Below are 17593 nucleotides of genomic sequence, written 5' to 3'. Positions count from 1 at the left end.
TAGCTAATTTCTTTAAATACATGTCTAGTTGATCTTGTAAGATAATCTAAACAGACACAAGGCAAAAAAACAAAAGACAAAACTCATAAATATTACTATGTGACAATGTAAAACTTTAAACATTAAAAACTTTGTAAATAAGACTCGAAGCTAAATAATAATTAAAACTATCCTCATTTACCAAAAAACCTAAAAATGCAAGCTGTACAATAAACTATTTAATTTTTAAAATATTTTAACTATTTTTTTTATTTATTTATTTGCATTACAATAGTTTAATATGAACAATCAAAACTAATTAACAGTATAACAATATTTTACAACTGAAGTAATTAAAATAAACTATAAAATTACTACATAAAACAGATCTGATCTAGCTTATTTACTTTCTATAATCTCTTCAGTGCTGCAAAACCATTTATTTCTTTTTTTTTTTCATGTTTTAATAAACACTTCGTCTTTTTGTATTGTTTTCTTTTTCATCACAATAATAGAAATATAACACCATATATCACTGTAAAACACATTTCCACATAAATGCTGATAAGCACAAAATATTTTTCATCATTTACATTTTAACTGTAATAATATATGGCAGGATTAAAGCTGCATCCATCATGTGTCTAACTAACCTTGCTGTAATGAATTTTTAAATGTAATGGTTTCTGTCGCAAAGTAAAATCGTACATAATGTCTAGTGACACAGTACGCTGGTGGATGGGTGGTTTTGGAAAATGGAAATGCAACTTCATTTTTAATTAGATTTATAAACTTCACCACCTCCACCTCCAGCCAGCTTCCCAACCCTCCCTCCCACCACCATTATTTATTTATTTATTTTTAAATGAGGCTTTTAATTAATGTTTGACAGAGCTGATTCAGGTTGAATAGACTAAATTTCTTTAAACAAACTTACTTATACTCCAGAGTCCTTTAAAAACTTAATAGCATTTATACATTGAAGGTATTTGATTTTCTTGTAACTAGCACTTCAAATGCAACAAGCATTTGAAGCAACAAGCATTTGACCCAACAAGTAAAACTTTCTACAGTTCATAACTTTTATAAATAAAATAAATTAAATGTACAGTGAATAAGTTCTCTGAAATATTTCAATATTTCTGCAGGTTTAGTAACATCATAAAATACATTTCAACTAAAATTTACAAATCTAAAAACCTGTTAGGCATTTTTAGGCATTTTAAGTTGGAAATGAAGACCAATGTTACGTCGTAATATGCCAATTACAAATAGTACTTCAAATAGCAAATACTACAGTTTGTCCCAAACTTTAAAAACTATTCATGAACTCAACACTGAACTATTGATGGCTATGAGAATTGTTTCCTAGCCTTTTTGAAAATTTCAACCCATTTACGTTTAAGGTAATTATTGATAAGTACGATCCCGTAGCCATTTTCTTTATTGCTTTGGGTTCAAGTTTATACACTCTTTCTGTGTTTCCTGTCTATAGAAGATCCTTTAGCATTTGTTGGAGAGCTGGTTTGGTGATGCTGAATTCCCTCAGCTTTTGCTTGTCTGTAAAGCTTTTGATTTCTCCTTCATATTTGAATGAGATCCTTGCTGGGTATAGTAATCTGGGCTGTAGGGTATTTTCTTTCATCACTTTAAGTATGTCTTGCTACTCCCTTCTGGCCTGAAGAGTTTCTGTTGAAAGATCAGCTGTTATCCTTATGGGAATCCCCTTATGTGTTATTTGCTGCTTTTTCCTTGCTGCTTTTAATATTTGTTCTTTGTGTTTGATCTTTGTTAATTTGATTAATATGTGTCTTGGAGTATTTCGCCTTGGGTTTATCCTGTTGGGGACTCTCTGGGCTTCTTGGACTTGGGTGATTATTTCTTTCCCTATTTTAGGGAAGTTTTCAACTATTATCTCCTCAAGTATTCTCTCATGGTCTTTCTTTTTGTCTTCTTCTTCTGGGACTCCTATGATTCGAATGTTGGAGCGTTTAACATTGTCCCAGAGGTCTCTAATATTGTCCTCATTTCTTTTAATTCGTTTTTCTTTTTTCCTCTCTGTTTCATTTATTTCTACAATTCTATCTTCTAGTTCGCTAATCCTGTCTTCTGTCTCTGTTATTCTATTGTTTGTTCCCTCCAGAGTGTTTCTGATCTCATCTATTGCATTATTCATTGTATACTGATTCTTTTTTATTTCTTCTAAGTCCTTATTAAATCTTTCTTCCGTCTTCTCAATCCTTTTCTCCAGGTTATTTATCTGTAACTCCATTTTGCTTTCAAGATTTTGAATCATTTTCACCATCAAAATTTGAAATTCTTTATCAGGTAAATTCCCTATATCTTCTTCGTTTGTGTTGGTGGGCAATTATCTTGTTCCTTTACTTGCTGGGTATTTCTCTGCCTCTTCATCTTGCTTATATTGATTTGCTTGGGGTGGCCTTTCCCTCTTCTCGCAGTTTGTGGAGTTCTCTTTATCATGTAGTTTCTTAGCTGTGTGTGGGTTTGGACGGGTGACTTGTCCGGGTTCCCTGGTTAGGGAGGCATGTGTCAGTGTTCTGGTGGGTGGAGCTGGATTTCTTCTCTCTCCTTTAGAAGACAATGGGCTGCTTTCCTGGGAGCCTGATGTCCTCTGCCAGTAGTCAGAAGTTGTTTTGTGGACTTTACTCCGCGTTCAAATGTTCTTTTGATGAATTTGTGGGGGAGAAAGTGGTCTTGCCATCTTATCCCTCCGCCATCTTGTTTCTTCCTCCCCAGAACACTGGATTCTTATATTCCACTTGGTCGTGGAGTATCTCTTCCCAGCTGCTCCAGCAAGCTGCAGCCACTGTACCTTACCTTGGACGAGGGGTATCTCTTCAAGGCCGCCCCTCCTGCTTTGAACGTGGATCAGCTCCTCTCGGCTCTCCGGTGCCCAAGCAGCCACCGCCTCCTGGACGTGGTACAGCTCCTCTCGGCCACCGCCCTAACCCTGGGTGCGGGGCAGCTCCTCTCAGCCACGATTCTGCACGTGGTCGGTTGCGCCGGAGCCGGGCGTCTCCCGCGTCTGCGCCGCCGGAGCCGGGCGTCTCTTGAGTCTGCAACAGTGAGTTCTTTATGGGGACTTCCTTAATTTCTGACTTATAAAACAGTTGTGATAATACAAAGGATTCCTGTATATGCTTGATCCAAGTATCCCAATATTTTATCACATTTTATCATTCAATCTCTCAATTGATAGAATTTTTTCTGATGTGTCAGAAATTTGATGCTACTGTTCATTTACTTTTACATATCTTAGTGAGCAATTCCTTGATCCAAGGACTTTCTAAGACATAAACACATTACAATCGTCAACATCAGGAAATTAACTGTGAGATAATTTATTATTAAAAATACCTCATCTACAGCACTTTTATCCACTAATGACCTTCATCTAGTACAGGATCCAGTCAGGGATCACAGGTTACATTTGGTTATCATATCTCTGTAATCTAGAAAAATTCTTCAATTCTTTTGTCCTGTATTTTACAAAAACATAGGATAATAATTTTTCAGGATATTCCTTAATTGGGGTTTCCATGATATTTTGTCATGATTAGACTCAGGTTACATATTGTGGTAGGAATACCACGGTAATAATACTGTGTGCCTCTCCAGTTTCATTACTGATGATGCTAACTATGAGGAATTGTTTAATGGGTATCTTCCAGGTTTCTCCACTGTAGACTTTTGCAAGTAACTTTTGCAACTAATAAATATGTTTGGGGGAGATATTTTGAGACTATGTGAAATCAAGATAATGTTAAGTGATCATGTTCAATTCTGTCACAACTACTTTCACAAGGAAGGTTACTACAGCATTTCTAAACCTCAATTTAACATGATGCCTTAAAGGTTTCAACAACTTTTAAAACAGTAAGTTATTTATAGCAAGTGAAAGTGAAAGTCTCTCAGTTGTGTCCAACTCATTGCGACCCCATGGACTATACAGTCCATGGAATTCTCCCAACCAGAACAGCAAGTGAGCTTCTTTAAAAAATACAGTAAAATATTTCTATTCACGGATACTGACCTCAGTATTATTTTTCCCCTCAGTGTTACTTATATGACTAAAAAATTAGAAATGATCTAAACTTCTAACCAAAACAATGGCTTAAGTAACAGTATATATCCATAAGATGAAATATTTTACAATTATAATGAAGTTGTTGAGCATGGAAACCAGTTAGAATACTCTAGAACTAACAAGTCCTGCAAACTGAACATCATCCCATCCTGCCCCTTCAGTTTGGAGTAGGCATCATTTTTTTTTTTTTTTGACTACTGAAAAGATGGAGTAGATTTCCTTCCAGTCTTTACATCTACCTAGACATAATCTTTTACATTTTTATTGAATACAACAATATACACATTTTTATTAAAATGTTTATTGTGAGCATTTCTCTGTTTTATATTTTCCTCTATAACAGGATTTTTAAATGCAGGTCGTAGCATCATTCTAAACCCATAGGTCAAGACCAAAGCTCAGCCTCTACCTCTCTTCTAGTTTCACTGTCCTGACCCACAGCCTCTTCATGGCCTTCTTCACTTCAGCGTTTCTCAGGGAGTAGATGACAGGGTTGAGCAGTGGGGTGATCACTGTGTAGAACACGGCCACCAGCTTGTCCGCAGACAGGGTGGTAGAAGGTCTCAGATAGATGAAGATGCAGGGCCCAAAGAACAAGGTGACCACAGTGAGGTGGGACCCACAGGTGGACAGGGCCTTGCGCCGCCCCACGGAGCTCCGAGTCCTCAGATGGAGCAAGATGACCACATAGGAGGCTACCAGGATCACGAAGCTGATCACAGACAGGGTCCCCCCATTGGCAACGATCAGAAGACCAGTGAGGACCGTGTCAGAGCAAGCAAGTCTGAGCAGGGGAAGCACGTCACAGAAATAGTGGTCAATCACATTGGGGCCACAGAAGGGCAAACGGAAGACGAGAAGGATTTGGGCCAAGGAATGCACAAAGCCCCCCACCCATGCTGCTCCCATCAGGAAAGCACACGCCTGCCGATTCACGATGGTGGTGTAGTTGAGGGGCTTGCAGATGGCCACGTAGCGGTCATAGGCCATCACAGTGAGAAGGAAAATCTCAGTGCCACCAAAGAAGTGAATAAAAAAAACCTGCGTCATGCAGCCCCACAGAGATATGGCTTTCCTCTCAGCCAGCAGATCTGAGATGAGTCTGGGGGCTGTCGTCGAGGCGTAGCAGATCTCCACAAAGGACAGGTAGCTCAGGAAGAAGTACATGGGGGAGCCAAGGCTTCTGCTGCTCATAACCGTGAGGGCAATGAGGAAATTCCCCAGCACAATGGCTGTGTACAGGAGCAGAAATATCACAAAGCAGGCTTTCTGCACCTTCTGACAGGGAGAAAGTCCCAGGAAAATGAACTCTGTCACATTGTGCATGTTAGCCATGGCGGAGCCACCAGGAGGCAGGAATTTGGAAGGGTGATCTGAAATGACATGAAACAAAAGACTCCTTCCTTAAGGAATGAATTATATAATAGTCCCTTGTGTACCTGAAATGCTACCATTCAAACTCTGCAACCTTGGAACCTTCTCAGAAATATGAAATCCATCTCTGCAATCCATAGAACCCTAGGCGAAGTGATCTCCTCTCTTAGAACATTTTGGAAATACAGCACTTTGCACATTGAATTGTAGGGCTTCCCAGGAGGCACTAATGGTAAAGAATCACCCTGCCAACGTGAGAGATGCAAGAGACGTGGGTTCGATCCCGGGATCAAGAAGATCCCCTGGAGGAGGGCATGGCAACCCACTTCAGTATTCTTGCCTGGAGAATCCCATGGACAGAGGAGCCTGGTGGGCGACAGTCCATGGGGTCTCAAAGAGTCAGACATGACTAAAGCGACTTAGCATGCACGCACACATTGAATTTACTGTAATTGTTTTACATGACCATCTGCCCCACCAGTCTGAACTTTCTAGAACAGAGATTAGTTCTTATTACCACTCTATCTCCAGTGCTAACTGAGGCACCTGTAGAAAATCACACTCACTCAATGTGCATAGGATGGAGTAACAGGGCATACAGATCATCCGAGCCTTCTTAGCCCGGTATTTGGTACATCACAGATGTTCAGCAAATACTCAAAGAGCAAAGGTCACCAAGGACCAAGACCACATCTTCTCCATCCCTGAATCCCATGTCTAGCACAATGCTTGCCTCAGGCAAAGACCAGACCAGCGTGAGAGCACTTTGTAAAACACCACAACTTTCCTGGTAGCATTCCCCTTACTCTTAAAGTGGAATTGTAACCATCACATGCTCACAAAACAAAACTCACCCCAGAGTTTCTGTGCCTTTGATGTCTCACCCCAGATCTTTTTTCTGCTCTGATCACAGAGAGGCAAATAACGCCCCGAGAACATCACTCACCTAGTGCAGGTTTCAGAGTTATACAGTTTCAACGCAGTCAAGCCAAGCTCACAACCAGAGCTCATACATCTCAGGAGCTGCCAGATGGAGATTCTGTTCCCCTTCCAGCCTTCGGCTTGGGAATGTTAAGACTAAGCCCGTGGGTCTACTCCACCTGATTAAAAAGAAGAACATAGAACTCTTGTCTCTCCATGTTCCACAGGAAAGAAGAATTCTGGCAGCTCAGCCTTGAATTCACCCTGCTAAGGGATACCAGGGGGAAGGCATGATGATCAAATGAGAGACGACTGGCCCCCAGAGAGCCATGTCTTTCCCCTTCCTCATCAGAAACCTGCCTCGTGGGAAGCAGGACCTGGATATTAACATCCCAAACTTCCTTGTAGGTAACATAACTTCAGAACTCAATAGGGAATATATTAAATTAATTTCACCCAGTGTTCACAGGGCACTTAGGCTGTGGGTCCCTATATCATGGCAGAGGTCAGTTAGATCCAGCTCTTGCTTATCATGAACTCAGTCACGTGACTTCACATGACAAGACACCATCAAAGAATGGGCCCAAGGAATATGGGTGGTGTGTGTCAGAAAACTGACATAGCACTTCTCCTGGCCTTTGGTTTGGATGCGGTTACAGGCATCCCCCACTTGTCAAAGGTTTGCTTTACACCACCACTATTTTCCACTGGTACCTGTTTCCCAAAGAGGATTTTTTCCTTTTACAAAAACAGATAAAAAGGGAAAAAAGCAGCGTTTGTCTTAACAAGTGAGCGTTATAGAGGCAGCAGACGCCCCGGGCAACTGGCATTGCCAAGCATTTAAGCACCAAGCTGCCATAACTCTCAGCTGTGTCTGTGAGCATCTGTGGCATGTCCTGATTTGCTCTGTGTGTTTGTTAGCAAGATTTGTCCTAAGGAGATTGCCACTTCCCTTTACTTCATTTCATTTTACCAGGGATCATATCAGTGCAGTTCAGTTCAGTCGCTCAGTTGTGTCCGACTCTCCACGACCCCGTGAATCACAGCACGCCAGGCCTCCCTGTCCATCACCAACTCCTGGAGTTCACTCAAACTCATGTCCACAGAGTCGGTGATGCCATCCAGCCATCTCATTCTCTGTCGTCCCTGTCTCCTCCCGCCCCCAAGCTTTCCCAGCATCAGAGTCTTTTCCAATGAGTCTAGGAACACTTTAATCTTGTTTTTTGTTTTGTTTTGGGAATTTGGGGTGTTTCCTGTTTTTATTTACTTCCTTAGCTGTATCAGGCCTTAGCTGCTGCACACGAGATTTTCACCGTGGCCTGCAGGATCTTCCCCTGTGGCACATGGGCTTTCTCCAATGCCTGCATTCGAGGGCTTCTCTCCAGTTTTGACCGCGGGCTTAGTCGCCCTCAGGCATGAAGGATCTTAGCTCCCGACCAGGGGTGGAATCGAATCAGCAGCTTTGGAAAGTGGATTCTTGACCACTGGACCACCAGGGATGTCCCAGGAACATTCTTAATTTTGGATAGAAGGAGAAATTGGGACAAATCAGTGGTTCTTAACTGGGGGCAATTTTCTTCCGAGAGGACATTTGGCAATATCTGGAGACATTTGTCCTGTCACAATTTGCGTGAAGAAGTGTTCCAACTGGCATCTAGTAGGTCAAGGCCTGGGATTCCAGGACATCCTACATGAACAGGACAGCCTCCCAAAAGTATCTGAACCAAAATGTCAACAATGCTGCCATTGAGATACCCTGATAGAGACATAGCAAGATTTCTCCTAAATTGATCGTTACTGAAACTAGGTGTCTGGTACAGGTGAGTCCAGTAACCATGCTATGATAACATCTGTATATGGTTTAAATTTCTTATAACAAGAGATGTTTTAAATTTCACAAAAAAAAAAAAACCACTCACATCCTAGGGCCTCAATCCTTTATTATTCGCCAGGGAAAAAAAATCAGGGTGCGCTGTCAAGAAAACAGTGTTGCTAGGAAAATGGTTCTTGGGACTTCTCTGGTGGTCCAGTGGGTAAGACTTCATGCTTCCAGCGCAGGGGCACAGGTTCAATCTTTGGTTAGAGAACTAAGATCCCACATGCTGTGCAGCATGGCCAAAAAAATAAAATGCTTCTTGCACTTGGCCCAAACTTCCGTGCTAATTAAGGAAACTGAATGACAGGTTTTAGTCACTTACTTGGGGTTGCACAGTCTCTAAGAGGTTAAACTCGGTTTCAGTTGAAGACTCTGGCACCAGATTCAAATCCTTTCACAACCTCACTGCGCCCACATCACTATCCCCCAGGGTTCCCCTGCCAAAACTCCCTTATTTAATGAGAGAGCTCTGACATTATTGACACCAGGGTGACTGGCTCAGAGGAAACTCAGTGTTTGGTCCAATCTTATCATCTTATACCTATTTTCACTACTTACTTCCAGCCTCCTTTGCATCTCAGAATAGACATATGACCTAGTTCTGGTCAACAGGAGTCAGAGTTGTTCTGGGGTATTTCTGGGAAATATTTCCCACAATAAAATGAGAGCCTCTCCCTCCCTGCATGGGAGCAGATAACACCAAGAGCTGCTACAGACATCTAGCAGCCACGACAGGACAACCTAGAGAATTGAAGGGGCACCAGCCAGATGCTTGGGCATCATGGGAATAGCAAAACAACCCTGGGACCACTGACCTCCCAACTTCCTGTTGAGTAAGTAATAAACTTCACTTCAGCTTAAGCCAGGGATGGGAAAATTTCTCTAAAGGGTTACATGGTAAGTATTTTAGGCTATGCAGACCACACTGTCACAACTACTCATGGCAATCGAACACAAAAACTGACATAAATAAGAAGTGAAATACTGAGTACAACTATAGTCCAATGAAACCTTATTTATGGTCACAAACATTTGAATTGTGTATAACTTTCATGTATCACAATGTATTACCTTACTTTGAGTTTTTTTCAAACATTTAAAATGTAAAAACAATTCTTAGCTCACATCAAAAGCAAACAATGGACTGGATTTGGATTGAACTGTATTTCAGTGGCCAGATAACAACCATCTAGAAAGAAAAGAAAACCATCTTATAAAATTATCCAAATTAAGATACTAGGGATTAACAATAGTTTCCCTTCTAGCGAAGCCCTACTTCCCTGAAACAAAGCTCCTCCTGGGGAATTACAGATATTAGAATAGTATTAACAGGATGAGGGCACCAAGGAAGTTAGAAAAGCCTTCCTGGCACTCCTATGTTATCACACTGATAGGGAGGGATAAAACTAAAAGGTAATCTTCTGTTTCCAGATTCACCCCCTGATCCAGGAAGATCCCACATGCACAGAGCAACTAAGCCCATGCGCCACGACCAGCCTGTGCTTTAGAGCCCAGGAGCCATGACTAAGGAGCCCATGCGATGCAACTACTGAAGCCTGTGCGCTGAGCCTGTGCTCTGCAACAAGAGAGGCCTCCGCAATGAGAAGCCCGAACACGGCAAGGAGAGAGTGGCCCTTTGCTCACCACAACTAGAGAAAATCCGCACAGCAATAAAGACCCAGCACAGCCATGAATAAATAAATAACATTATTTTTTAATTGTAATCTCTCTCCACATGCCACTGTCTTTCCACAAGTCACAGCGTGCTGACACCAAGAGAAATAGTGAATGAAGCCAATGTTGCACAGGCAGAAGGTGACAGCGTGGGAACTTAAGTCCAGGTTTTCCTCCCTAAAATCTGTGCACTTCGCCTTGTGGATCACCAAAGAAGAGAAGGCATTTAAAGAGGGACAGCTCGGAAAGAGCTACGACTGACACCAAGGGTTACAAGGAGATATCCAAAATACAGCATGACACGAACTACTCAGGTCTTATATGGGAAAAGATGGTACATGAGAAACCAAAAATATTTTGGGTGAAAACACAATCTCAGATACTCTATAGAAAGTTAACAAAGTGGCAGTTCTATCTTCAGTTCAGTTCAGTCGCTCAGTCGTGTCCGACTCTCTGTGACCCCATGAATCGCAGCACGCCAGGCCTCCCTGTCCATCACCAATTCCCGGAGTTCACTCAAACTCATGCCCATCAAGTCAGTGATGCCATCCAGCCATCTCATTCTCTGTCGTCCCCTTCTCCTCCTGACCCCAATCCTTCCCAGCATCAGAGTCTTTTCCACTAAGTCAACTCTTCGCATCAGGTGGCCAAAGTATTGGAGTTTCAGCTTTAGCATCAGTCCTTCCAATGAACACCCAGGACTGATCTCCTTTAGAATGGACTGGTTAGATCTCCTTGCAGTCCAAGGGACTCTCAAGAGTCTTCTCCAACACCACAGTTCAAAAGCATCGGTTCTTTGGCACTCAGCTTTCTTCATAGTCCGACTCTCACATCCATACATGACCACGGGAAAAACCATAGCCTCGACTAGACGGACCTTTGTTGGCAAAGTAATGTCTCTGCTTTTTAATATACTATCTAGGTTGGTCATAACTTTCCTTCCAAGGAGTAAGCATCTTTTAATTTCATGGCTGCAATCACCATCTGCAGTGATAGTGGAGCCCAGAAAAATTAAGTCTGACACTGTTTCCACTGTTTCCCCATCTATTTGCCATGAAGTGATGGGACCAGATGCCATGATCTTAGTTTTCTGTATGTTGAGGTTTAAATCAACTTTTTCACGCTCCTCTTTCACTTTCATCAAGAGACTTTTTAGTTCCTCTTCACTTTCTGCCATAAGGGTGGTGTCATCAGCATATCTGAGATTATTGACATTTCTCCCGGCAATCTTGATTCCAGCTTGTGCTTCTTCCAGCCCAGCGTTCCTCATGATGTACTCTGCATATAAGTTAAATAAGCAGGGTGACAGTATACAGCCTTGACGTACTCCTTTTCCTATTTGGAACCAGTCTGTTGTTCCATGTCCAGTTCTAACTGTTGCTTCCTGACCTGCATATAGGTTTCTCAAGAAGCAGGTCAGGTGGTCTGGGATTCCCATCTCTTTCAGAATGTTCCACAGTTTATTGTGATCCACACAGTCAAAGGCTTTGGCATAGTCAATAAAGCAGAAATCGATGTTTTTCTGGAACTTTCTTGCTTTTTCCATGATCCAGTGAACTAAAATGGACTGGAATGGGTGAATTTAACTCAGATGACCATTATATCTACTACTGTGGGCAGGAATCCCTTAGAAGAAATGGAGTAGCCATTATGGTCAACAAAAGAGCCTGAATTCTATCTTAATCTCACCCAAATCATGACTTGAAGCAATGTTTCTTCTGTCATCATTACTCAAGTGTATTAACAAGTTTTACTCTCTAATGATAGCATCAGTGTTACTCTTGAGATTCCCTTGGACAGCTAGGAGATCCAACCAGTCCATCCTAAAGGAAATCAGTCCTGAATATACATTGGAAGGACTGATGCTGAAACTGAAACTCCAATACTTTGACCACCTGATGCGAAGAACTGACTCATTTGAAAAGATCCAAAGATTGAAAGCGGGAGGAGAAGGGGACGATAGAGGATGAGATGGTTGGATGGCATCACCGACTCAATGGATATGAGTTTGAGTAAACTCTGGGAGTTGGTGATGGACAGGAAAGCCTGGCATGCTGCAGTCCACGGGGTCGCAGAGCTAGACACGACTGAGTGACTGAATTGAACTGAAGTGAATGATAGCATATCCGTTAACATTAAGATGGTTAATGTGGACTGTTTGTCAATTGAAGTGATTCTATAACGCCAAGTGAAAATTTCACCATTTCTATGCAAAGAAAATAATTGTAAAAATATACTCTAGAAATTGAAGGTTAGGATTGGATGCTGAGGCCATAGGACATTCTTTATTCTTCACATCACTGTGTATGAACCTTGACACCAGAGTTTACATGCCATTCACATATTCTGTTATCCATTAATCTATTTAATTTTGTATTCATTTATTCAACTTTGCTCAGGACATAGTATATGCATAAAATTATGCTGACTCTGAAGTAGAGCATAAAGGTAATTCATGTTCAGCCCTCAAGTAGACTTCAAGGTATACACACCCGGAAATAGCAATAGTATAAAATACACAGGCTTAAATACCCAAAAAGCTGTCCATATAAGCAAAGAGCAATTAGTTTTCAGAGGAAGTTAAGTTTTCCCAACCCAAGGAAACTGGTATGGGTTTTATGAAAAGAATGGTATCTGGAAGAATTGGAGGCCCGGTTCTGACCAGACTGAGACAGTGAAGGTTTAGACAGGTTTGGACAGAGCAGGAGACAAGGTCTTCTGGAATTGCCAGGGAAGTCTGGGGCCACATAGACTGATAAAAGGGTGCCTTTATGCCATCACTCAAAGTAGACAGACAAGCTTGGTTGGATTCTCAGGAACAAATCAGTTACCATTTTGCAAACAAGATTTTTCAGTCATTTGGTAAATTTATTAGTGGTACCTAGATCTTCATTTGAGCTTCCCAGGTGGGTAGGTGGTAAAGAATCCACCTGCCAATACAGGTGACATAATTTCAATTCTTGGGTCAGGAAGACCCCCTGGAGAAGGAAATGGCAATTCACTCCAGTATTGTTGACTGGGAAATCCCATGGACAGAAAAGCCTGGCAGGCTACAGCCCTCAGAGTTGCAAAAGATTCAGACACCACTTAGCAACTAAATCATCAACAATAAATCTTTATTTATAAAATAAGCTTTATAGAAATTAAAGAACCACGCATATGTAGAGTACCTAAGTAATTATATATTTTATTGTTTAATGACAATGAAGATAGAATAAAAGAAAGCTGACACAAAAGGAAGTAGTCAGAAAATAATATACAAGCGTGAAGTCTGGGGGAAATTTGAGTTTAATGATGGCAGCACTGAAGTACAAGGGAAGTTTGGAATTTTCTGGTGGTGTCTAAAGGAAAAGGAAAATTAAATTCTCATCATAGGGCAGTGTTGTAAAAACTAATAAAATAAAATACAACAAAAAACATGAACAGGTTAACTTTTCCTCTCTTGCTCATATTCACTAAAGTCAGAATGCATATTTGGTCACCCTATACATATTAATTTTTTTAATATTTTCATTGTTATTCCACCCCTGAGTTAACTTTCTTGCCCCACAGCCTCTTCAAGGCAACTTTCACCTCTGCATTTCTGAGTGTGTAGATGATGGGGTTCAGCATGGGGGTGACCACCGTGTAGAACACGGCCACCAGCTTGTCCTCAGTGAAGGTGGAGGGGGGCCGCATGTACAGGAAGATGGCGGGTCCAAAGAACAAGGTGACCACCGTGACGTGAGAGGCACAGGTGGAGAGGGCTTTGCGTCTCCCCTCTGCCGAACGGCTCCTCAAGCTGACCAGGATGACGACGTATGAGGACACCAAAAGGAGGAAGGAGAAGATGGAGAATAATCCACTGTTGGCCATCACAACGACCCCCTCCACGAATGTGTCAGTGCAGGCAAGCTTGAACAAGGGATGGAGGTCACAGAAGTAGTGGTCAATCACGTTGGGACCGCAGAAGGGCAACTGGAGAGTAATAATGATCTGAACCATAGAGTGAAAAAACCCCCCCAGCCAGGAAGCAGCCAGCAGACGCTGGCACACAAGCCGACTCATGACGGTTGCGTAGCGAAGGGGCTTGCAGATGGCCACATAGCGGTCATAGGCCATCACTGTGAGCAGGAAGATCTCAGCAACTCCAAACAAGTGAAAGAAGAATATCTGAGCCACACAGCCCTCCAGGGAGATGGTCTTCATCTTGGAAAGTAAGTCTGTGAGGAATTTAGGGACAACAGTGGAGGAGTAACTGATCTCCACCAGGGACAGGTGACTAAGGAAGAAGTACATGGGGGAATGCAGGCTCTTACTGATGCTGACAGTCAGAACAATGAGGCCATTGCCCACCACCGTGGCCAAGTACACGGGCAGAAACACCGCAAAGTACACTCTCTGCACCTGTGGATCCTGGAAAAGACCGGTGATAATTAACTCAGTCACATTATTGGTCCTCGCCATGGAGTCGATTCATATGTACTGGACCGGAAATAGTCAGAAGTCTGCAATAAAATAAACACTGATTATAACAAACTCACCTTGTTTATAGCAAATTGGACAGTGTAAATCAGTTTAAAACAAAAATTTACGATGAACTCATTTATTTAGACGATATGTGCTCATTGAGCATTAAATATGACCAATCTAACAATAGTTTATATATTAGAAAATGAGGGCACAGAGAAATGGTCGTCTACACATGATCACACAGAAAATAGCCAATGTAGGACTGAGAATCAGGTTGAATTCATAGGGTTTCTTCTAACCCACCACAAGATATTCTGAATTTAGGGAGTCATTCAAGTTCAGCTCTTCTATTTTTACCATCTTCATTGCATTTTGATGGCTCTCTCTTATTGGGAAATCCCCATGACACACTGCTGCTGTTAAGTCGCTTCAGTCGTGTCCGACTCTGTGCGACCCCATAGACAGTAGCCCACCAGGCTCCCCCGTCCCTGGTATTCTCCAGGCAAGAACACTGGAGTGGGTTGCCGTTTCCTTCTCCAATGCATGAAAATAAAAAGTGAAAGTGAAGTCACTCAGTCGTGTCTGACTCTTAGCAACCCCACGGACTGCAGCCTACCAGGCTCCTCCATCCATGGGATTCTCCAGGCAAGAGTACTGGACTGGGGTGCCATTGCCTTCTGCACCAAGACACGCTGCTACTCCTAAATTCTAAATTCCTTCTATCCCTCATCTTTTCTTCAGGGAGCCACCTTCCCATTGCTAATCCTTCCCTTTCCAAAAGGCCTTCTGTATTGTTTTCTTCACTCCATTCTACTCCTCAGCTCACTCAGGTCAGAGTCCTTCACCGGTCTTGCAGTTTCAGTAACTGTGTTTATACAACAAGCGCTCAAACACTTTGCAGAGAATTCCACTTAGCAGCTTGTCTCCATCATTTAACTTTCACAACTCTTGGCACACTGCTCAAGCGGCTCTCAGATCCTGAACTCGCAGAGCTTGTCCTCTGAGAGCACTGTTGTGGCTGACCAGACTGCCTGTCCCGGTTCCCGGTTGGTTCAGTTCAGTTCAGTTCAGTTCAGTCGCTCAGTCGTGTCTGACTCTCCGCGACCCCATGAATCACAGCATGCCAGGCCTCCCTGTCCATCACCAACTCCCAGAGTTCACTCAAACTCATGTCCATCAAGTCGGTGATGCCATCCAGCCATCTCATTCTCTGTCGTCCCCTTCTCCTCCCACCCTCAACCTTTCCCAGCATCAGAGTCTTTTCCAGTGAGTCAACTCATCGCATGAGGTGGCCAAAGTATTGCAGTTTCAGCTCTAGCATCAGTCCTTCCAATGAACACCCAGGAGTGATCTCTTTTAGAATGGACTGGTTGGATCTCCTTGCAGTCCAAGGGACTCTCAAGAGTCTTCTCCAGCACCACAGTTCAAAAGCATCAATTCTTCGGTGATCAGCTTTCTTCACAGTTCAACTCTCACATCCATACATGACCACGGGAAAAACCATAGCCTTGACTACACGGACCTTTGTTGGCAGGACCTTTGTTGGCAAAGTAATGTCTCTGCTTTTTAATTGGTAGCCAGCAGCAAAGAATATGACAACAAGATGGAAATTTCTCTGCGAGTTATTTCCCTGAGCAGACACTTAACCAAGCACTTTTTATACTGCTATACACCCTCAGAGTGGGCTTCCTGGGTGGTACAGTAGTAAAGAATCCACCTGCCAAAACAAGAAATGCAGGAGACCTGGGTTTGATTCCTGGGTCTCGAAGATCCCCTGAAGTAGGAAATGGCAACCCACTTCATTAATCTTGCCTGGAAAATCCATGGACAGAGGAGCCTGACAGTCTACAGTCCATTGGGTCACAAAGAGTAAGACATTACTGAGTGATGGAGCACACACACACACACACACACACCCTCAGAAAATACAAAAGAAATATGGATCACAACATCTGGTTCAAAACAATACTCTCTAATGTGCTGTGTGAGGCGTATTCTCACCACACAGGATCCATGAGAAATAAGGAAGGAACAGTATGAAGACCTTGATTCTCGGCTTTAAATCTTACCCATTGCTTTTCCCCTTATCTCTGATTTCACACCGAAATTGTCAAGAAATGTACTTTTGGAAAAGTAAAACTGCACCTGATCAATAAGGACTAGAACCAACAGAGAAAACAGAAGTCAATGATTTGACAGACGGGAACAAAGCCATACGTGTCAGAATTCCTCACATCAGAACTTCAAAATCTCCTGAGAGCAGATTACAAGTGTTCTCACACACCCACACACACACACACACCCCAAGAGTAACTACAGGAGGAGATGAATATGTTAACTGGCTTAACAGCTGTCACCATTTCATTATGTATATGACCATCAAATACCAAGTTATAAATATGAAATGTACACAATTTTTATTTTTAAAATTTTAGGATTATGTAAAGTCACCAAACTTGAAGAAAAAAAAAAGCTGAGAGACTAGTATTCTAGAGCAAGAATAATAGTAGAGAAAAAGATCATGGCAGAAAGCATCCATGAGCCTTGATTTTTCCATCCCTGACTCAGTTCCTATGTACCTGAGGACCAGAGAGTGCCCCTTATTCCTCAAATAAGTTCTCCTCTCTGCTTAAGCGAGTTTAATGGACTTCTGTTTCTTGCAAGCAAAACCAAATACATAAACCTAGGAAAGGAATAAATAAGTAAACAAATGCATACGTAAATCTGAACATCACTAACACAATAAAAAAAATTAAAATACAATTACTAGTTAAAAACACAACTCAAAAATATTCCTTTTATGACAGCCAAGAAAAAAAAATAACTACTTCAAAATGTAATACAGTTATGCAGAGAAAACCATAAAACTACTAGAAGAAAATACATATGTCAAATGGAAAACATATCCATCCCCCCAAATTCTTACAAATTACATTTAAATAATAAAAGTTAACATAATAATTTTGACTATTCCTAACTTTATATACAAATTTTTGGCGACTTCAATTAAAATCCAATGGAATTTTTCTTTTTGATTTATATGACTACTCTGAACTTCTGCAGGGGTAAAGAAAAGGGGTGGGGTGGGCTCAGTCACCTATGGCAACAAAAAGAAATTGCCTAATCAAGAGACAGTTTCCTGGAAGATACTGATGCACACAGTATAGAAACGACACTGGTACTCATGACTAAACACAAGCAGTATTGAT

General features: G+C 41.9%; 2 protein-coding genes across 2 annotated transcripts; both read right to left on the bottom strand.

Annotated features, from left to right (window-relative positions):
- Positions 1-4492: 4492 nt before the first annotated feature.
- LOC129554842 (olfactory receptor 4X2-like) lies at positions 4493-6546 on the bottom strand. The gene is made up of 2 exons (XM_055424127.2): positions 6408-6546; positions 4493-5460 (listed from the first exon to the last, which is right to left on the bottom strand). Exon 2 carries the CDS (start codon positions 5420-5422, stop codon positions 4493-4495), a length of 930 nt encoding a protein of 309 aa, XP_055280102.2. The 5' UTR covers positions 5423-5460; positions 6408-6546.
- Positions 6547-13197: 6651 nt separating this feature from the next.
- Positions 13198-14602, bottom strand: LOC129554841 (olfactory receptor 4B1-like). Its single transcript, XM_055424126.2, has one exon. The coding sequence runs from the start codon at positions 14376-14378 to the stop codon at positions 13449-13451; it is 930 nt and encodes a 309-aa protein (XP_055280101.2). The 5' UTR covers positions 14379-14602; the 3' UTR covers positions 13198-13448.
- Between the last annotated feature and the right edge of the window lie 2991 nt (positions 14603-17593).

Source organism: Moschus berezovskii, chromosome 14 (assembly GCF_049115385.1).
Source record: "Moschus berezovskii isolate FMDL1 chromosome 14, NW_MosBer_1.0, whole genome shotgun sequence".
NCBI classification, from domain to species: Eukaryota; Metazoa; Chordata; class Mammalia; order Artiodactyla; family Moschidae; genus Moschus; species Moschus berezovskii.
The sequence above is the reverse complement of the archived record's forward strand: the minus strand, read 5'-3'. Positions and strand labels throughout refer to the sequence as shown.

Excerpts from the sequence above, each read along its gene's own strand:
- LOC129554841 (XM_055424126.2), bottom strand. The coding sequence starts at position 14,378 with ATGGCGAGGACCAATAATGTGACTGAGTTAATTATCACCGGTCTTTTC.
- LOC129554842 (XM_055424127.2), bottom strand. The coding sequence starts at position 5,422 with ATGGCTAACATGCACAATGTGACAGAGTTCATTTTCCTGGGACTTTCT.